The sequence below is a fragment of the Ambystoma mexicanum genome, chromosome 1q (genome assembly GCF_040938575.1).
Source record: "Ambystoma mexicanum isolate Mex_15411 chromosome 1q, UKY_AmexF1_1, whole genome shotgun sequence".
Lineage (NCBI taxonomy): Eukaryota > Metazoa > Chordata > Amphibia > Caudata > Ambystomatidae > Ambystoma > Ambystoma mexicanum.
In genome coordinates, this window is record NC_090922.1 from 1,319,613,790 (window position 1) to 1,319,634,787 (window position 20,998).

The following is a 20,998-nucleotide window of genomic DNA, read 5'->3' on the forward strand; positions in this document are numbered from 1 at the left end:
GTGAGTTAGGAGCTGGCAGGTAGCTGACTCGTGTGTCTGGTAAGCATTGCCAAGGGGTGGCGTGACCTTGCGGCGGTGGACCAAGTGGTCCGACAATGATGCCAAGACCATCCAGCAAAATAATCTGCAGAGTGTAAAGCAGAGAGGGAAAGAAAGGCACTGGAAGCATCCATCGATGCAGCATGACTGCAGCCCCATAGGAAGAACCAGTGACGCCAAACCGACAAGCTAGAGGTAGCAGGAACGGCAGGAGAACAGGGAGGAACCATGATCAGTTACTAAACAGCAGAGTAACACGAATACCGAGAGAGTCATCAAACTCGTCCCATTAACTATGACAGCAGTAAAGAACATAACGAATAACAAGGGTCTCATCACACTCGTCCCAGTATATGTAAAAGCAGCAGAGTATATAACGAATACCGAGGGATTTATCATACTCATCCCAGTAACTGTGATAGCAGCAGAGTATCTAACAAATACTCCTCACATTCGTCCCAGTGATTACAAAAGCAGTAAAGATAGTGAAGAAAGGCAAAATACTGGTGTAAAGAAGCAGGTGACGTCATCTCTAGTGCCCGCCCCCTCAACTCCTGCATACTGGAAGAACAGCAAGAGAACACGGTGTGCAACACCAAGTATCATCCCTATGCAGCACTGTAGATATGAGAGACATTATGCTCTCAGACAACCGTATCGAATGTACCCTCATACTGAAGTGTTGGAAGGATGTCGACAACTACCATTGGACATAGAAGAGCTGGAAGTACAAACTAATAGGAGTAAAGTGAAAGGGAAGACATAAGGACGTACAGAAATTATATGCAGATACTTCAATAATGAAGGTGCAATTGAAGTAACAAAGTAATCGGAGATGGAGGAAACCGTCTATGTTGGAAAGACAAGCAAGATGAAGCTCAACAAATGTACATACGGAGAAAAACAAGGTAGATGAGACATATAGAAGCTTGCTGCAGTAGGAACCATAACCTGAATAGAGCTGCCATGATGAAAAGATGGAGGCCGGATCGTGTTGATACAGACAAACCAAGGCTACAGAATGGGGAGACGCTGCAAAAGTAGCTTTGTGTGAGATACAAAGAATATCCATTTCAGTAAGACTAAGGATGGCACAGCAAGACATAAGTGGAAATTACAAAAGGAGTTACCCAGGATAAGCCTTGAACGAAGGGCACATTTCTCTTAGATTAAGCAAAAGTGAAAAGTGAAAAACATCTGCAAGTGCCAAGTATTGGGCAATTATGTATGGTGTAACGACCAAGTCTCCAGAGTCCAAGAGGAGCAACAGCAACCAGTATAATCAAATAGCAGCAAATAAAAGGACGAAACCGAAAATGCGTGGTCCAACACATGACTCAGGACTCGAAAATAAGGCTTATTCATTAACTCTCAACTGAAGATAGTAGTGTGCCCTGACTCCCTTACAAGCCTTAGAAAAGAAAACAGCCCGCAAGGTCAATTATTAAGAAAAGACTTGGCTTGTGGCCTAACTAATGAGAGATGGCAGACCAAAGTGGGCGGTGGACTGATGTCGTTCTCTGCACCTGGGTTCGTTTTGTTCAGGTGCTGCTAGCGAGCCTTATGTTCAAGGTTGGGAGGTAAGGCTAACCAATCATGAGTGGCTATGAAGCAGCATGCTATACAGTGTTCAAAAAGCCAATCCGCTTTTTTTATAATCAGTATTATATGTATTTTAGATGTAGCTCTAGGAGGTGCCTATTAGATAAGGGGCAGCCAATGATGTTATTAACACTTACAAATATTAGAAGTATATATGTTGCCCTAACCAATCCCTCCCCTCTGAGAGGTTTTGTTTTTCTCACGTAGGATTACGTCATCGCTGACCTACATTGAAGTAGAACGTCTCTGCATAATTAAAAATCATTGCGAGCGAGTGAACTGCATTTCTGTATAATCACCAGATTTCCCTACTTTATCCGAGCTGATAAAGTAGCACTTACTCAAAGAATATGGCTATGTCCGGTTATTTTAGTCTGAGATAATTATTGGTAATTCCATGGAGCACATGAGACGCTTCAAGGTGCTATTGCAGATTTTGGTAGCAGTGCAGAGTGGTCTTCCACCATTAGCCCAAAGATCGTGGAACTTGATGTTGAGAGCGGTGTGCAATATGCACGGGTGGAAAGAATTGGTTGACAGGTGCCCCCTTGGAGAAATTCCTGCCCGGTCCCCGCAGGTGCCCCACGAACTGAAGGTGAACTAGTCGATTGGGGAAGACTCGATGCCGAGGGACTTCAGCTGAGCCACGGATGTAAGTAAAGCATTGAAGGTGGCAAATAAAGGGGAGGGGCTATACTTTAAGTGTAAATATATGGTAATGGTATTTGTGTTTAAAGAGATAGATACTTTTATTTAGGATTCCAAGGGGACCGAAGCATATACATTAAATTCTAAGCAGAGTATATGGTAGGGATTCCCGAGGCAAGTGCCAATGAAGAAGAATGTGAATTGCACTCAAAAATGGGGTAAATAGTGAGATGAGATAGTACTAAGAGAAAGTAAAGGAAGGTGATCACAGAAAAACGAAAAGTGCATGTTCGTTGGGGGAATACAATGTAAAACTTTTCAATACAAAGTTGAAAACTTGAGTAAAATCGAATAAAGGTTTACGCAGCGGCAATAAAAAGAAAGACAGGCTAGCAAGAAGTGATATAATTAATCAAAGAAATAAGGAGAAATTTATAAGATTTTAAAATTGGTTAAAAAACTGTACGATAAAGGACAGCAATTGATAGTGCTTGCCCACATTAATTTTTGTATTGTAAGTGATTTAAGAACCCAGTAAGTACTGGCAGTTGTTAGGCAGAAACCTGTGCAGTTCCCTCTGGGACCACTGCAAAAGATTTAAGACTACAGGTGTTTGGCAGTAAACCCACTTGGTAGCAGTCTGTACCACACAGATTCACTTGGTAGCTGTGGCTGAGCAGTCAGACTTCCCTCAAGAAGAGTTAGGCAGTATACAGAGTATTCACAATAGGTCAAAAGAACATAGTAGAACAAGTAAACACTGACCAGGGCTTGGTGTAAAAGAGATAGAATTATTTATTTAAAACCACATCTAGAAAAACACACAGGCACTAATAGTAAGCAATTCAAAAACACGGTGACTAAAAGATATACACTCCCTTAGAAGAATATTAGACAAGTCTTAAGTAAAGCCCCACTTATTTTCAGACAGCGGTGAGCACTTAACGTAGATGGCACTCTAATAATTTGTTTTAAAAGGGAGAGAAAAGCAGAGAATAAATTGAAACAGATCCCAACACTTTTTAACAAACACAACAAGAGAGGAAGGCAAAGTAACACTGTGAGTTTAGAGTCAGTAGGCCGAATCCACTTTAAGGGGATCAAAACGAAATGTGTCCAAGGTCACACGGTTGCAGTGCACAAGAGTCTTGTAAAGGTTCAAAAAGAGTTGGACCAAAATAAAGGGACCAGTTAGAGGGTCAAGGCGGCCAGCCCAGTCCAGAAGGTTAAGGGGTTATTATTACCTTGTAGCAATCTTTAGAAAGGGAGGCCTGGCGGACACACAGGGGCAGTTGTTCCTGTCAGCGGATGCAAGTCGGTGCTTCGTCCGGGGGAAGAGAGGATCTCGTCGGGAAGGATGACAGGAGTCCGTTGCACTGCCAGGGAAGAAACCAGCCGCGGAGTTATCAAGTAAAAGGAGCTGTCCTTTTATTCACAGTCCAGTGGTAAGTGGCTATCCGGTTGCCGGGGTGCTTGGCACGGGCAATTCGACAACAAGGTGGTGTCGTCGTGGTAGGTCGGCTCAGCTTCTCCCTCGTCGGATTCTCAGGTCCTGTGGTGACTTCTGAAGTTCCAGTCCCCAAAGCCCTGCTTTTATGCAGCATACCCCCATTCACTCAGCCTAGCTGTCACTCAAACATGCTAAGTGGTGGGCCAATCACACAAGAGTGCGACTTGAGTTACCAAGGTAACTCAGTCAAGGGTGCCTAAACCCCCTCCCACACCCCCTGTGGTACCCAGACAGAGTGCCACCACTTTTGGAGGCTTCTGTGGAGAAGCCCGCCAAAAAGTGGATCAAAGGGCTCGACTTGGGTTGGAGTCACAGAAGAGAACACAAACGCCATTTTAGAATCGAGTCCTGGCAAAAAATACCAACCGGCGAATTAATATTAAATAAATAAACCAGCGGTATGTTTGAGGCTATGAGAATTAAATAATTAAAGTTGGTAGCCTCGAACAATGGGAAAATCCCATGGGAATATATTTGCGGTCGAATATAAAAAGTAGCATCCACTGCCACCAGCCAAAACTTGATCAGGGGGGACGGAGACGTGCCCCCTCGACTAACAGACCCCGGGGCAATCGAATTGCCCCGACCAGTACGTCCACAATATGATGGTTTGTACTGGTTTCTGTTAATAATTTGGGACTAGTAAAGCCAATGGTGACTTTATATGCCCTGGGAGACAGTAGTCAGTCCCAGGGTATGGAGTCTATGGTGGGGTGTCACTTTGACACCCCTGTGTTACTGCACGGAGGGTGCTGTGTAACACACATTTAAAAAAAAAAAAAACACACAAGACCCTATGGAGTAAAGGACCCCATAGCCCATAAAACACATTAGCAGTCAAAGAAACACCATAAATCATGTCCAAGAGTGGGAGGAAAAGAGTCTCACTCTTGGCAGGAGAAAAAACAAACTCCAGAAATCCAGCAAAGCTGCTGGGGGACTCACTAAATTAGGAAATTCAGCCTAAAGAGAGAATTCTTCCTAACAGCAGTCAAGATTGACTTGCCATTATGGGGAACACACACCTTTTACGTTGAAGCAGAACATTACCAGGGTATACACCTAAAATTAGGTAGTATCACGTGGAGTGGGTGAAGGGAACGATTAATACAACACTAATGCTGTGGCTGCAAGAAGGCTTGTAGTCAAAAACACAATTACGACATGTGACAAAATATTTGTATGCTACCTATGCCAGGGAAGAAGTTACAAAAAAAGGTTAGCTATTTTATAATCATGGAAGATGTTTCAAATTGAGAAGGGAGACCCACCTGAGGAGGAGTGGATTCTTAACCAGCATAAAGAGGAGGACGCCACACCTTCAACTCATCTTACTCCTTCCAAAAATGATAATACAGAAGAAGTTTAACAAGGAACCTATCCTTAAATTGAAGGCAGCGGCGGGGTATGTTAATCCAACATATGCACTTCCTGCTTACAATAATGAAGACAGCATAGAAGAAAGCAAGATTAAGGAATGATCAGCATGCAATGAACATAAAGAGCGTGATGAACAAAGAAGTAAACCGATAGAAATAGAGGAGGAAGCTAAGAGAGAAGGACAGAGCCAAGGAAGGAATTATACTGCAAAACAAATGGATGGGACACATTACGCAGAAAGGGTATTGGTGGTGTTAGAGAGAGGGAAGAAAGAAGCACGGGAAGAAAAAGAAAAGGAACAGGAAAGAGCATACAAGGAGAAAGGAGAAAGAGGGAACGTAGGGAAGAACGAAGGAGGTATGAGGAAAAAAACAAGAGAAGAAGAGATTAGCGGACTGAAAATTCAGTGAAATGGGAGCCCAGCGAATGAAAGAACATAGATTGCAAAGAAGGCCATCTTGTTCACAGAAGCATGTTGCCAGTTGAAGTACGAGAATGGTGGGAAGAAGAGAAGGGATCACAACAGCCCCAAAGGGTTTTGCAGGGAAAAGCGAGAATACAGACACGGGCCAATGAGCAGGAGGCAGAATGTATAGAGAAAGGAATTGGGGATTTATATAGGCAGATGAGGGATAAGGATGGTTACAATGATAAAAGAGGATATCGCAAGGATCTTTAACAGAAGGAAAAGGAAGTAGATTGGGTGACATAATGGCAGACGAGCATAGATTGCTGGCCTTAAGCGGGTTGGATCTCGATGACGAGGAAAGGGACGAGAGTAATAGAAGCTGAGGTATAATGTCAGACGAAGAAAGGCAACAAAATGAGAAGGCACCAAGAGAGGGTGCATGCGGTTTTTCAATAAACCAGAGTATAGAAAAAGGGGTTAAATGGTCAGATTTAGAAGACCCTAAAGGAGAAAACTACCGAACCAACACCATATTCTAAACGGCCACCAGTACGATTGCTCAGTGCAGGGGATATAGCCCGGCCATATGTATGCAGGATATGGTCGCTGGCAGGACGAAGACAAACGGGCAAAACTAGCTCCATCTGGAAAATAATAAGTGTAGGTTGTTGGTATGATGATTATGGGCGAGGATAGATGCAATTCCCTAGAAACACTAGCAATGTCTCACCTAGAAATACTTGTGTACAGGCGCATTGTAAATGGCCTACAATATCCCATTATTAGAGAAAGGGGAGGGCGGCCGCAATATATCCCATAGTCACAAATGAATAAAGACAATTTGAAATGTAAATTGCCTAAATTGGACTGCAAGTGTGGGAAAATGGATTCATGAGTTAGAAAGGATGACAGCAGGAATTCAGTTAGCGGTCGACGACGTAAAAGGCCTGCTAGCAGCCATTCTAGGGGAGAGTGCTGATTACATTTGGAAACGAGCATGGTATGCGAGTGTAACGGCTCAAAACACGACACATGATAGAGCACCACTTAATAAATGTACAGAGGATCTATGAAGAGCGCTTAGAGTACAGTACCCTGACACATCAGACATGGGTGTGATTATGACAAGGAAAATATCTGAATGAAGACCCTGTTGCCTTTATACAAGACATTCAAGAGCGCTGGATGCTCGAGACGAGAGAACCATGGGATAAAACCCTGGCATTATTTTACCACATTTTGTGTCAGGGACTGACCGAACCAGTGCAACAGCAGATGAAGAAACCGGTGGGAATTGAAGCGAAGCCCTGGGCGATTGCTGCACGAGAAGAACAAGACAAAAGCAGAGGATATAAAGCAAGAGGAAGCAAATTTAGTTCAGAACAAAATTGTCAAAATGGAATTTGCCATAGAAGCAGCAGTATTGACAAAGGGTGAAGGTGTGGTAACACAAGGAGTACAGCCAAAGCAGACCAGTAATGTAGGGTATCCCTCAGATCAAGGTGGGTATAATTTCTGGTCACGAGGCAGAGGGACTGCATCTAGAGGACGACAAGGGGGATTTCAAAACTTTCAAGGAGGAGCAGGTTTCAATGGAGGACAGGCACAACAATGTTGAAATTGTGGGAGAATGGGACATAAAGTCTGATCTTGTAGGAAAGAGGGTGTATGCAGCACTGGCAAACAGCAAGATGGGGCTTTTCCCAGATCTCCACTTTGCCCTATTTAACAGAGTGTACCAGTTAGGCCTTAAAGATTGCAATATGTGGGGGAGTTGAATATTCCATGCCTTTCTGAGCAAAAATAAAAATCGGTACAGACAGGCACAGATAAGGGGCATCTGGAGGAGGGCACATGAAAGCTGTAATGTTCTCCAAATGCTTGATTTCATCTCTGCCTGAGGAAGTGGACACATTCCACGAAAGCTTGCAAATATGCAAAATAAATTACTGTTAGCCCAATTAAGGTATTGACTCGTTTTCTTCCGGATCAACATTATAAAGAATTCATACTTGATTTTACAGTTCATGCCCCTGCGCTGCCTGGGAACACCCCGAACAGGTGCAGCAGCAAGTCAGACTATCCCACAGCGTCTTCTTTCCAGGTCTGCTCTTGCTTGGGTTGCCTTGCAGCTGCTGTTCAGGATCTCAAACTATAGTGAACATAATAGAAATAAAGAAAAGACTGCAGAATATGTTTACCGAATGGCAGCCATTATGGTTTGGAATATTAGTTGTATATAGTTTGACAACATCTAATCTATGCTCAGTCAATCCATTTGTTATTATGCCACTCGTGGACCCGAGGGACAGACCTATGGGCAGATCCTTTTGGCTTATGGCTTCCATGCTGCAGAATGAGCTCCCCGAAGATAGTCGGGCAATCAACAACCTCTTAAAATGTTGCAGGAATATAAAAACAGTACTTTCTAAACATTGCAGCTCTGTCTGTCGCCTCTGGCCCTGCTGGCCCCCGCTTATCCTTTGGGGAATTTGGAAACCGTTGACCCGAAAGTACTTTTCAAAAAAACAATCAGTTCTGTTCACAAGTCTGTCTCTTCAACCCCGCCAGTACACATCTCCTGCACTGAAATGTCCCAAAAAGATTGTTTTTCTGTAAACTCCCACGTTAGTCCTACGAATCAAAAAGCAAAGAACTCGCCAATAACAGAGGATTTCTTGTCAAATACAGACCTGATGAACCTTACAGAGCATTCGGATGTGGCCTCCTCTACGGGCTCACCGGCCCAGCTTGTTGATGATCAAAGCAGATCTCCTCTACTGGGACATCATATCGATGACCCAGCAACAAGCAGTAGCTGAGAAAATGAATACCTCTACCCTTATTTCATGACCTTAGAGGACTGCCGAAAGAAAATTGAAGCATCAGCGTTAGCCAGAGTCAAGCTACTGCCAAACAGTGCAAATGACCACGTAACAGAACAGAACCCTAAAGAAGGAGCAAACAAGTGTAAAACATGGTTGAAAGTTCATGAGCAGCAACTATCAAACCGCCCCTACACAGTGGGCTTGCCTCCCTCTTCTAGACAGCCTTTCAAACTGACATCAGGAATTCAAAAATGGGAGGTCAGCTCCAGACAAAACAAAACCCACGCAGCTCAGCACTACAGATCAAAAACGAATAAATATCAAAATCCGAAGAAGTTCGAGAAACAGCCTGGGAAATGGATTCACAAACTGGAACAAACCAAATAAAATCGAGATGAAGTCATACTGAACAGAGGAGGTACCTTGGTCTTGATGCATCTCATCCCAAAGTTAATACAAATCAAGTCAGACGACTTATGGATAGTAGAACCAAGCCACTATCATGGAAGAGCGATTTGCTAACTTCACATTCTCTCTAGAAGAATTAAAAACACATTGATGGATCGAGAGAGGGACTTTCTAAGTTTAGGATATTATTTATCACTACAGAATGAGTTTGTAGAGCAGGAAAAACCTAAAAGCTCCGAACCTTAACGAAGCAAAGCACGAACAAACAATGAATATAATTATCAACTGCGAACCCAATCTGCTCCTAATAAAAAACTCCTTGTGAACCTAGAACCCCTTCATGAGCATCTGCAACGAAGAGGTCCCACAGCCCAAAAGTGAGTTTCAATCAACATCTTCTTGCTAACCATCTAAAAAATCAAAGTGAAGCAGGTAGCCCTAGAATATTCACTGCATTTATAGACTTCTCCCAGGCTTTTGACAGAGTCGACCATACTAGACTGGGAAAAACTGGCAGCCTGGGACTGCCCAAGTGACATTCTCAACCCAATCAAAACTCTGCACACAGACACCAACATTAAAGTTCACCTGAATCAACAAGGTCTTCTATCTGCCGAAATTGAGACAAAAAGAGGTGTTAAACAGGGGTGCCCGTTAGCCCAGCACTGTTTCTCGCTTACATGGGGGACTATCAATACTCAGAAGATCAAGTCAGATCATTTCCACCAAAACTGGCTCAAACAAATATAAGCAGACTATTGTACGCTGATGACCTTATCCTACTTGACTTGACCCAAACAGGACTGCAGCGTCAACTTGCCAACCTGCATTCATTTTCCATCAAAAATAACCTCGAAATTAACATCGAAAAGACAAAAATTATGGTCATGGAACGCTCTACAAAGAAGTTGGAAAAATTCAATTGGTCAATAGACAAGATCCCGATTGAAAAAGTCAAGAAATTCAAATACATGGGCGTGGTCCTAGACAATTCCTCAAAAGACCTGGCCATGCAAGAAGCTCTCTTTGCAAAAATCCAAAGTTTGGCAACTAAAGGGAAAGCCATAGACAGAAAATCTGGCAAATTTTCAACCATTCCACTGCTAAATTTCTACAAATTTAAGGTGGTTCCCACAGTGACTTATGGCGCAGAGGCGATGCCCAACCTGCCCAAAGCTCTTTGGTCCAAATTGGAGGCGTATTTTTGGAGAACGGTTCTGCGATTGCCTAACTCAACCTCAGTTACATTAATTTGACGAGAAGTAAGTTTACTCTCCCTGCAAGGAACTGTTGACTGCAACACACTCATGTTATACCGTAAATGTGTTCTACCAAATCCTTCTTTCCATCATGGATTGGTGCTTAAAGAAATCCAAACATCAAATTGTAAATTGCTTAATGATTGGAAAAACGAAATTCATACTCTGTTAAAAACTATAGAGTGTACAGAAGACGATCTGATCCACAATCAGACAAGGATAATTAAAATAATAAAGGAGATGGACTGGATTCGTACCTTAACTGCAGCAGCTGGAAACAAAATCACATCTCATCTACCTCCAAAATGGAAGAAACTAAATGTGCTTCAGTTCTACATCAAAAAATTTCCCAAGCCGTGCAGCTCGAAATCTAATAATGCGAGCAAGACTGAATCTTCTTGAGTCAAATGAAATCCGTCACATCAGAGGTCTGGCGCTGACTAACATCTGTAGATTCTGTGATAAGGATAAGGAGACAATTCGCCATCTAATTCTGTCCTGCCTTGGAACTAAGGAGGTTAGGCTTCCTTATATGAACCATCTTCTCCGACAATCATCTATCTTCGATGAAGATGTATGGTGGGCAAAGATGATCAGTGGAGACAGAACATCATGGCAACTAGCCACCTTTAAGATCCTCAAACAAATAATGGAAAAACTGGAACTTAAACAAAATGAAATTGACTGAGACTTTTTCTTCTTCTTCTTCTATGGTTTTTCTGTTCCTCTAAGTAACTCTACATGTCGTTTAACGAGACTATCTTTTATCAGAGTGATAACTCTGGATAACATATAGAAACATTTTTTGAAGATGTTGTGGAAATCAATTATTTGATTAAATTCAACAATAAAAATAATTTTAAAAAGCATAATTCACCATGCACCCTTTCTTAGACAGTTCCACAAGCTTCAGAAAATAGCCCCTGTTGAATACCTTTAACGTTCTACAGTAAATCGTAACATCTTTCTGTAACAATTGAGCAGTAATTGCCTTGATCACTCAATGTACTTATTTTTCTAATTACGTGTAGAAATTCTATTTCTTCAAAGTAGCAACATGTATTTTACTGTTTTCTGATGCCCTGTCATCTCGTCTCGAGGGTGGTCTATTGATTGCTCCAGCAGGCCTATCCCAGGAGAGCAGAGGGCTTGGGCAGAAAACACTTAAGGGAGACCAATTAGCTTACCTGATAGATTAGCGGAATACCTCCCCTGGCAATGAACACAGTTTCTGGAGAGATTCCTTCTAACACCAAGTCGCTACCGTATATTAATCGGCATACATTGTTTCAAGATACCCACGTTGCAGAAATCCGTGCTTGCATCCGAGAAAATACATGGGCATGAAAAATGGGAGATAGACTTTTGTCCCATTTTATTCCCCCTGCTCCCGGTTGAATGACTGCATTGGATTGGAACAGAAAGGGTGGAGGTGGGGGGTGGGTGGGGTTAGTTAGAGAGGGAGACTACTCCAATACTAGGGACCAGAAACATGAAACTCCCACTCCTCTGAGCTAGGCCACGTAACAGCATGTCATCCGTGGAACTTTGTTTTTTTAAAATAAATATATTTTATTTGATATGACCAATGCAACAGGTCAGCTTACATTGATCATTACACAAACTCAGTCCATTCTTTACCTTTCACAAAATGAACATTACATTTTTAAGCTTCATTTACAATAGAGCACCTGGAGACCACCCCTGGGTGATAGAGATGGACGGTATAAAACAAACATAATTTCAATATGAGCAAACAAATGTCGGTTATCAAAAAAGTAAAACTAAACACCATCACAGTGCCCATTATAAAAATCAGAATGTAAAAATGTATGGATTCTTATTTTCATAAATGTATAATTTATAAAAATCTAAAACCACGATTTCTTAACTATTTCAGGTGTATCAAATAAATGTTTCCGTAAAATGTTATAACCTCCAAAGTTAAAAAAGGGGTCATCGACTGCGTTTAGGCGATGCTGAAATTCATCGGTATTTAGCAATTCTAAACGATCCACAAAGTGCCCCAAAGCAGTGATTCTGAGCTCCTGTAATGTTGGACAATGGATCAATACATGTTTTAAAGTTTGTGGCTCATTTGCTTCCTAGCACAATTGACACAAACCATTCTTATTCTGTTGTCCTAATCGAGCATCAAGTACTTTATTAGTATTTAGTACATTTGGACAGAAGCAAACGTTGCCTTCTTCAGTAAGCATCAGGAAAGCACAGTAGGTAACTTGGTACAATGCCAAGTGCCTTATCAACCAATTAAAACGTGGAGTTCAAAGCATAGTCACGAGTGCTTTCAATAGTGGCTTTACAGTTTACATTAAACAAAAATCCTTACACCACAAGGTTTGTAACTAACGCAGTGATGGTTATGCCACAACTACATAAAATCAATTCAGCAAAAATGTGAAAAACCTTGAGCTTCTTTGTTTTACCTGTATCCATACTGACCTTCAGATGACAATACAAGTATTAATGAAGGATAGCATGTTACCATATAATGGTAAAATCCTCCAAAACTAGCATTTAATGATATAAGCCCCAATTCAAAGCCTAACGAGGCAATCGGGAGGCTCAAAGGGAGGTTAAAAACCTCTTTCCACCACATCCCTTCCAAGCGAGCCCAATTCAGTTTGTCGGCTATAGAGTGTATTTCTGTGCCTTAAGGCACAGACAGAATTACCTTTGTTTTTATAAAAAATAATAGTAAGCATCTGATAAGCAAATTGATCAATTTTCCCTTGTAATCTTGTTAACATAAAGCGCTGACCTGGAGCAGCCAGGATCTCAAAACCCAAATAAGCAACCTTCGATACATGAAGCAGCTTTATCTCTTCTAAGAGCCAGGGAAAATCATATAACTTCCCCTTTATTTACAAAACAAATAACCTGTGATTTTCTGAGTTTACAACACGATCATCCAATGCGGATCGGTGTACGTAAACAAAATCCATGCAGGCCCATTGCAGCCAGCATTTATTTCAAGTCCAATCCAGATGCTACCTCATCACCAGATCTGTGATGAAGGCCATTAAGATCTAAACGAAATAGAGTACAACAGCATGCAGATCAATCACATTTAGAAGTTCAACTACAACAAACGTGAGCAACATATCTCCTCCCGATGATCCACATCAATAACTGCGGTGAAACACACATTGAGGACTATACCTGAAGTGGGCAAAAAATCTAAAGGAACGCCAATTGCATTACCTTATTGTTCACAAGGATTACGGATCATATCTGAAGCAGGCACAAAAAAAACTACATAGAATGCAAAGGACTGTTGAAAGGAACATAAAATTGCATCAATTTATTGTTCATGAGGATTATACTCCAAGCAACCCAAAATTACTAAAAACCAAACCGAAGGAAACAAACTGCAACCCTACAAGTCTGAAGTTGAACAATTGACAATTATAAAGAGGACTATATCCTATGAAACAAACTATTGCTGATGACCCAATATATTATATATTATATATATAGCAACCCCACACTACAAGCAACGGGTTGGTGGTAGATCTCTCTCCTCGGCTGGGGCCTCCCTCTGGAACAGCCTCCCTGAAACTTGAGGAGGACCATCTCTGGTTCTGGAAAAACCTTAAAACCTTCCTCTTTTCTGCTTCTTTCTCTCCCCCTCTCCGCTGCTGAATTCCTGGCTGTAACTGAAACTGCACTGGTTACCTGGCCACCCTTCTGATCTCGGGCCCAGGCTCCGCCAGTTGCACACCTGCACTGCCTCCCTGGCAACCCCTGCATCTGGGGACTGTTTTTCTGTATCCCTGCAGTCCCGGACCAGCACTTATGTCTGCACTTAACTTGCACTTGACACCAGCTGGCCGTATTTTTTATTTATTCTATTATCCCATGTACTGCACTTTTCCCCCCTTCCCATGCACTTGCGTGATCTGAATGACACCTGGCCTAGTCAGATCGTGGTCTGTCGTCCTCTGTTCTCCCTCCCTTGCCTCATCACGCCTTAAACACTTGCGTTCAGGCGCGTTATAATGCCATATCATATATAACTAATGTGCAACTGACAATTTGTAAACCAAAAGCCGAACAAGTCAGACTTTTAAATGTTTTTGAATGACAAGTGTTATTTCAAATTGTACCACTGACCCTTCTCAGTGGTTATCATTTACATTTTGATATTAGGCAGACACATATCTGGGGATATAATCTAGCGATGGTTATCACACAAAATAAAGACGACGGGTCGCTGCAGCATCCGAGACATGTCTGCAAACCAATTATAAAACAGGAAGCAGCTTGTCTCTTCTAAGAGCCAGGGAAGATCATATCACTTGCCCCTTTTTTGTTTTTTAAACAAAACGAATAACCTGTGATTTTTCCAAGTTTACAACAAGATCATTTATGGAGGCATTTCGAGCCATGGCATTCAAAAAGGCGTTTGTGGCCAACTGGTGTAGAATCAATAAAAACATATATGCACAGGCCATGCAACAAACCTTTGAAACACCAATCTTAGGTGAAACGAAAGCATCCTTTCTCAAACAATTCTCAATATCTGCCAGGTACATGTTCAACAGGTAGGGGGACAGTATACATCCTTGGCTTAAACCTCTATATGTCTTAATAAGGTTTCTTAAATGGCCCTGCCCATCCAACCTAACCTGTATCCTTGTATTTTCATGTATATATTTAATAATGGCAATAATGTAGCTGGCAGACCTGATCTTTTCAATGTATCCCAGAGTAAAGCTCGATTTACAGTATGAAAGACTTTCGAAAAGTCTATGAAGGCAGTTTTCCCCACTGGCCCAAACATTTGCCATTTAAATCTGTCCCAATGCCCTTGCAAAAAACAATTTGGAACTTCTTTAATACACCAGTCCTCTTCAATTACCATTTCTTTTCAAATGTACCCATGACCTCTATAAACATACCCCACAGCTTCCATACCTTCCCCAAAGGCATTGAAAGCAATGGCAACGCCCCAAATCAATGCTGCTGCAAACCATTCAGCAGGTGCCCATGGACCTTTGAACCAGACCCGGCTTTTCAGCCTAGTACAATGCCTTGCATTTGGGGCACAGTGGTTTCAGTTCTTTCATCAGGGTACAGGCCGACAAGTTCACAACCACTCACAGTACGGTCAGTTGAGAAAAACTGGTCTCGCGCATGGTGTCATACTTGACACAGAGCCACTTGCCAACTACTGTACGCTGAAATAACAGTAACTTACTCAAGCAATCAAAACACGGTTGTTAATGACTCACACGGAAGGCCATTAGCAACTTCCTGAATGATGTATGATACTACTGTGATTTCATGGCAAAGGATTATGGACTTTATAACCAACTGCAATGATGTCACAGCAGGAAGATTTATAGATTAGTAGCTTTTAACTATTGAGTGTATGGCACCTCAGAGTTCCAAGTGACTTCATAAACAAGCAGAGCAAAAAGTAGCTTTCACGCCCCGGCGGCAGAACAGACATGGGATTTAACGGCCCAACAGCCCAAGCTTTGTAGGCCTGAGGGAAGCTGTGGAGGTCCCCTTTCGGATGATGGCGGCCATGGAAAACAGTTTACAAAATGGCCACTGTCATTTGAAAAGGGAACTAGTCCCATTTCTATGGGAATGGGGCTAGTGCGAATAGCCCCCGGGAAAGCAGATTCTGATTGGTCAATCCGCCTATCCCGGGTGCCAATGTGGAGTTGTCTAACAGGGTTCTATGTGAAAAGACCCAATTTTAAAAGGTCTCAAGATAAAGGCTGATTTAAAATGCCTTTTGATCGTAAAAACAGCATTGTAGAGGTCTTTTTCTTCTCTCAAGACATTTTAAATGTGTTTTTTTAAATATATTCGGGAGAGTTTTGGTGGTTACCCCCCCACCCCTTTGTGCCCACCCATTGTTCCTCCCACACCCTCACCCTCCCTCTCCCATGGAATTTCAGCCCCAGCCCCCTCCACCTCTCTGAACCAAAACACATACATACACACACACACACACACACACACACACACACACACACACACACACTTACCTGTTCATGTCGTCCTGCGCTTCCGGGTCCTGACGTGCCTGTCAGCACCCGAGTGCACTTGTGTGAGGCAGGGGTGTGGCAGTTCCATTTAGAAAGACCGCTGGAGCAGTCTTTCTAAATCAATCTTTTGGTGAAAAGATCTTTTTAAAAAGACCTTTCACTTAGAAGGGTCTAGCAGTTGTCACTTGGAAAACCTGAGTTGAATAGATCCTTGTAGCTGATCGCTATAATTATATATGGTTGCCGAATGTAAACATGAGTGATACACAATTCATGACTTTTATTCATGCCGAAGGACATTTTGAGTTGGCCAAGTAGGCATTATGTGAATGCTGTAAGCCGATTAGTCCAAAGCAGACAGAATGTCTCGCCAGGAATTCATGTATCTATAGAAGCAAATTCTTCTCAACTCTTACGTGTGGTTCTGCTCAAGCGGATTGGTCAGCAGCTGGTGAATAACTAACAGGCAGATTCCTTGCTAATCATTAAGGGGGCAAGGGCCAACCGGCAGATGAGTCAAACAAGTTTGCACCAACTACATTAACCCTCCCTAGCTTGAAAGAATGTTTGCCTTCTCTTTTGCAAGCAAAATCAACAGTTCACAAACACTCAGGAATGTTAAAACAATAAAAAAAATGTAAAAGCCATCTGTTTAAGCAGCGTTACACAAACGAATATTACGGGTGTAACACAAAATTGTGATATTGTTAAGAGTGCGCTGCCAGTAGCTAAATGGCTGAGGGTAAACTAGGGTTCTTGGTTTCATCTGCCAACCCTAAATAGTGCTTTGAAGCATCAACATATGCATGTATTGTGTGACAAAACGTCAAATAAAACACACACATCACGATATCTCTTTGCAATAGGGAGTTGATAGACCCGGGGACCGAGAAATGTTTTTTTTTTTTTATGGTAGGTGGGGGGGGGGCAGAGGTTCCCCACAACACTCTTTTTCTCTATACTAGTACCTAAAGCTCCTCCCCACCACTTTTAACCCCTATATAATGCGATTCGTTTTTTTATGGAATTCCTGTCAGTACAACAACGGGATACGAGAAGTGCCCCCTCTCTTGGATAACATTGCTGGTGTAAGTTTATCTCGAAACCCAAAATGTATAAAGTAACTTGTCTGCATATGAGGGGGTGGGTTGAACCTGTAGCCTTTAGGCTTTCTGGGGCTTGGGTCCAAAATACCTTCAGCTATCCCTCTGCAAATACCTCCCCTCTCGAGCTCTTCGCTCCTCTACCTCCAACTCCCTCAGGGTCAGTCGTTTTTCAAAGAAACGAGCTGGGGGTAGACCTCTCGTCTTCAGCTGGGGCCTGCCTCTGGAACACCCTCCCTGCCACTCTAAAACTTGAGTTCTCTCGAAGCTGGACTATTGTAACACCCTCTATCTAAATATTCCTGCCTCTACTCTCCACCCTTTGCAACTCATCCAGAACATGACTGCGAGACTTGTCCTTGGCCTGAAGCCCAGGGACCGTATCTCTCCAGGACTGAAATCACTACACTGGCTCCCAGTGACTGCGAGGATCAAGTTCAAAACCCTCTGCATTGTCCACAAGGCCTTATGGGGCCTTGGGCCAAAACACCTTCAACTCTCTTCCAAAATATCCAGTCCCCTCTACCCTTGCACGATCTGAATGATACCTGGCCTAGTAGGGTTGTTGTCTGTCTCCCCTTGTTCCCCCCCCCCGCCTTGTCACGCCTTGAAACACTTGTGTATAGGCGCGTTACAAATGCCATATCATATCAGATCAGAACCATCTCCGGAAGCGCCTCAAGACCTCCCTCTTTGCTTCTGCCTTTGCTCCCCATCTACCACCCTGAGCTGTTTTCTCTTGGCACTGTGCACTTGGCCACCCTCTGTCCTCTGGGCCCAGGCACCTGCTCACCTTTCCAACCTCCTGCACTGCCTCCGGGCCACCCCTTGCAGTGGGGTCTGTATCTGTACCAATACAGTCCCTCCTTCTTTCTTCCTGCACTTATCAGACCTACCCTGTCTGCTGCCTTAAACCCAGCACTTGCCAATTGATGGCTGCACTACCACTGTTTGTTGCCTTTATTATTTATCTGTTTCTCCTTTGCTCGGCACTCTCCACATCTCGTCCCTTCCATGCACTTTTCGCCTACCCCTCTCCAATGCACTTGCGAGTTCTCAATGTCATAGGGCCTAGTAAGATCGTTGTTTTGTTGTCCCCTGTTCCTTTCCCTTGCCTTGTCGCGCTCTGAAACACTTATGTACGAGTGCTATTGAAATAAAATATCAACTTAAATCAGAAACATATAAAAATGCCAGTCTGCACCCAAGAGGCAACTGTCTCCTGAAATGCCACTTCTACCTCGTTTTAACATAGATTAGGTATGGAAAAGCGAGTTCAGTTCTCTGCAGCCCAACGTATGCGTAGAGGTCGTAAACTGTCGCCCCTGAGGAGCTTGTAGTCCTGCAGTTTAAAATTGAACCGGTACAACAAGCAGTACATATATCGGAAGAATAACAAAACCATAATTCCATGCACACTTGCAGTGCTATGTAAAGATAAATTGTTACTTTCCAGATGGGCTTAAGTGCCAAAGGTCTACAGTTTCTAGGTAATACTTCAGGCAGTTTGTAGCTTTTTAGCAAGCAGAACGTTGCATTCTTGAACTTGTAGATCCGCAATTATAATAGTAAAAGTGAAACCACAACATTCCCAGACATACAGCCATCTATGCAAGGCAGTGGCAGACCTTCTTGTAGAGAATGGGCGCAGCGGCTGGAGTCCGTGTAACTCACCTTTATGATGGCCGCGCAGGTGCCTGACCCTGACCTCCTGGACTTCAGAGCTGGACAGGCAGCGCCGCTGACCCCGGCTGGCAGCACTACAGCCAGAGTTTGCTGGGGCGGTGCAAGACTCCCTGCCCCCCCGCCGACTCGTCGGGCGGCCATTGCAGCCGATCCCCGCGTTCAGCGCGCCTGCAGCAGGCAGTGGCCCGGTCCTCGCCGCCCTGCTTTGAGGGATGCCGGAGCACAGAGCCCTGGACACGGGCCTGAGTCGCCTGCTCAGGAGCAACATTCCGCCCGCAGACATGTTCTCTCTTCCCCACTTCCTTCTTTAAGAAACAGATTGTCTGAGCGCGCCCCCTGGCGGATACAATGTTCAGCGACCACAGCCACTTGTGTAATGGCACACAGCCAGCATGTTTCCACTGAAGACATCAGGCCACCCACCACATGAGGGAGACCTTGACACGGAGAGCCATGAATGGCATGTTAACACATACACAGCACACAAACCGCTAGGACCATAATGCATACAGGCCACTTGCCGGAGAGCTTTCTTTTCGGGACTGTTCCTGGGATTTCCAAGTATGCAGGGACTGGTCCTTAAACTTCATCCTCCTAATTTGCATATGCATTGACGTCAGAAGTCACATCACAGAAAATGACATTACAAGGAGTGTCTTCAGTCTTTGATGCTCATGAGCTCCATGTGAAGTGACATAACAAGAAGATGCCACGAGTAAGCTAAAACAAGTAATTGTGATGTGAGATATAAGAATACTCACTATAGTTAGATATGGAGCAAGCGTGAGTGGGGATTTGTCTTTACCGGTGTTGTATGCTATCCTGCCTCCCATGGTAGATTGTGGGAGGCAGTGTTCGGCAATCTTCGGAGTCACGCCCACTTGATGGCTCCAGCCATACATGCAGCACGAAAAGAAAAGCTAATGTCATAGCCCGCCTACAGCCCGCCCTCCAACATCTCTATTGAGGGATTGGCCAGAGCTACCAGGTGGGCGTTGTTGCAGGGCCTTCACTCTGTCATGGGAAGCCGAATATCATACAGTATGGTATAATATACGGCTTCCCATGTTTTTTTTTTTTTTTTTTTAATACTGTGGAAAGTCTGGGAGCCTAGCATTCGTTCAGTTGTATTAACCTTTCTATATTTTATTCCAACATCACACTACAGTCAAAATAAGAAAGGTTGTACTGTGACAGCACATAGGGCGCACATGTTATTATTTTAAATGGTATAATTATAAGAAAGGTTATACTGTTACAGTAGATGGTGCGCTTAAACATGTTTTATGGCATAATTAACCTTTCTATATTTTATTCCAACATCACACTACAGGCAAAATAAGAAAGGCTGTACTGTGACAGGCGCACGTATTATTTTAAATGGTATAATAATAAGAAAGTTTGTACTGTTACAGTAGATGGGGCGCTTAAACATTTTTTAATTTTTTATGGCATAATTAACCTTTCTATATTTGATTCCAACATCAAAGCACGAGGAATCACTGCCGGAGCCTCTCTTAAGGATAAAGGGGCAGGTTGGGCTCAGTCACACAACTCTGTCATAATGCAGGGGGGTGCACGGTAGGGTCTCCCTTCAGCATGTGTTATTGGGAAGGGAAGTCAACAGTATTTTACGTAATTGGTGTTAAGCTCCCTGTTCACCCGCGGCTTGGTAAACTGCACACTATTACACACTGCTGCAAGTGACTGGTATGGGCTGCGCTATGTCATGGATACAACACCACTGGGTTAATGAGGCTCAAGCCCCCTACCTAAAGTTTGGGCTGTTTGTATGGGGATGAAATGCAGACTAGTGAGAGTCTTTGTAATTCCTTTCCTTTTTTCCTCAGCAGTGCTGTTCTTCAGCATGCATTCAGCCATCACACACTACAATGGGGCATTTCCAACCGAAAGATGCCCTTCCATTTACAGCTACAACTATCAATTCTGTGTCTGCTTCCAAGACGGATCTATGTGATTACTGTGCCCCAATTACTATGACCCCCAAAATGTTGACTTTTTTATTTCAACCCCATTTTCACCTCATATATATGCTGGGAGAGACACCATCAGCACCCCTACATGTATTATGGTAAT

General features: G+C 43.2%; 1 protein-coding gene across 1 annotated transcript in view; it reads right to left on the reverse strand.

The window, feature by feature from the left end:
• The window catches only part of ECHDC2 (enoyl-CoA hydratase domain containing 2), a 190,342-nt gene extending 171,001 nt beyond the window's left edge, over positions 1–19,341 (reverse strand). Inside the window, exon 1 of the mRNA XM_069642179.1 lies at positions 18,890–19,341. Within this exon, the coding sequence (XP_069498280.1) occupies positions 18,890–19,184 (295 nt within the window). The 5' untranslated portion in view covers positions 19,185–19,341. The remainder of the gene's footprint in view (positions 1–18,889) is intronic.
• Positions 19,342–20,998: the final 1,657 nt, after the last annotated feature.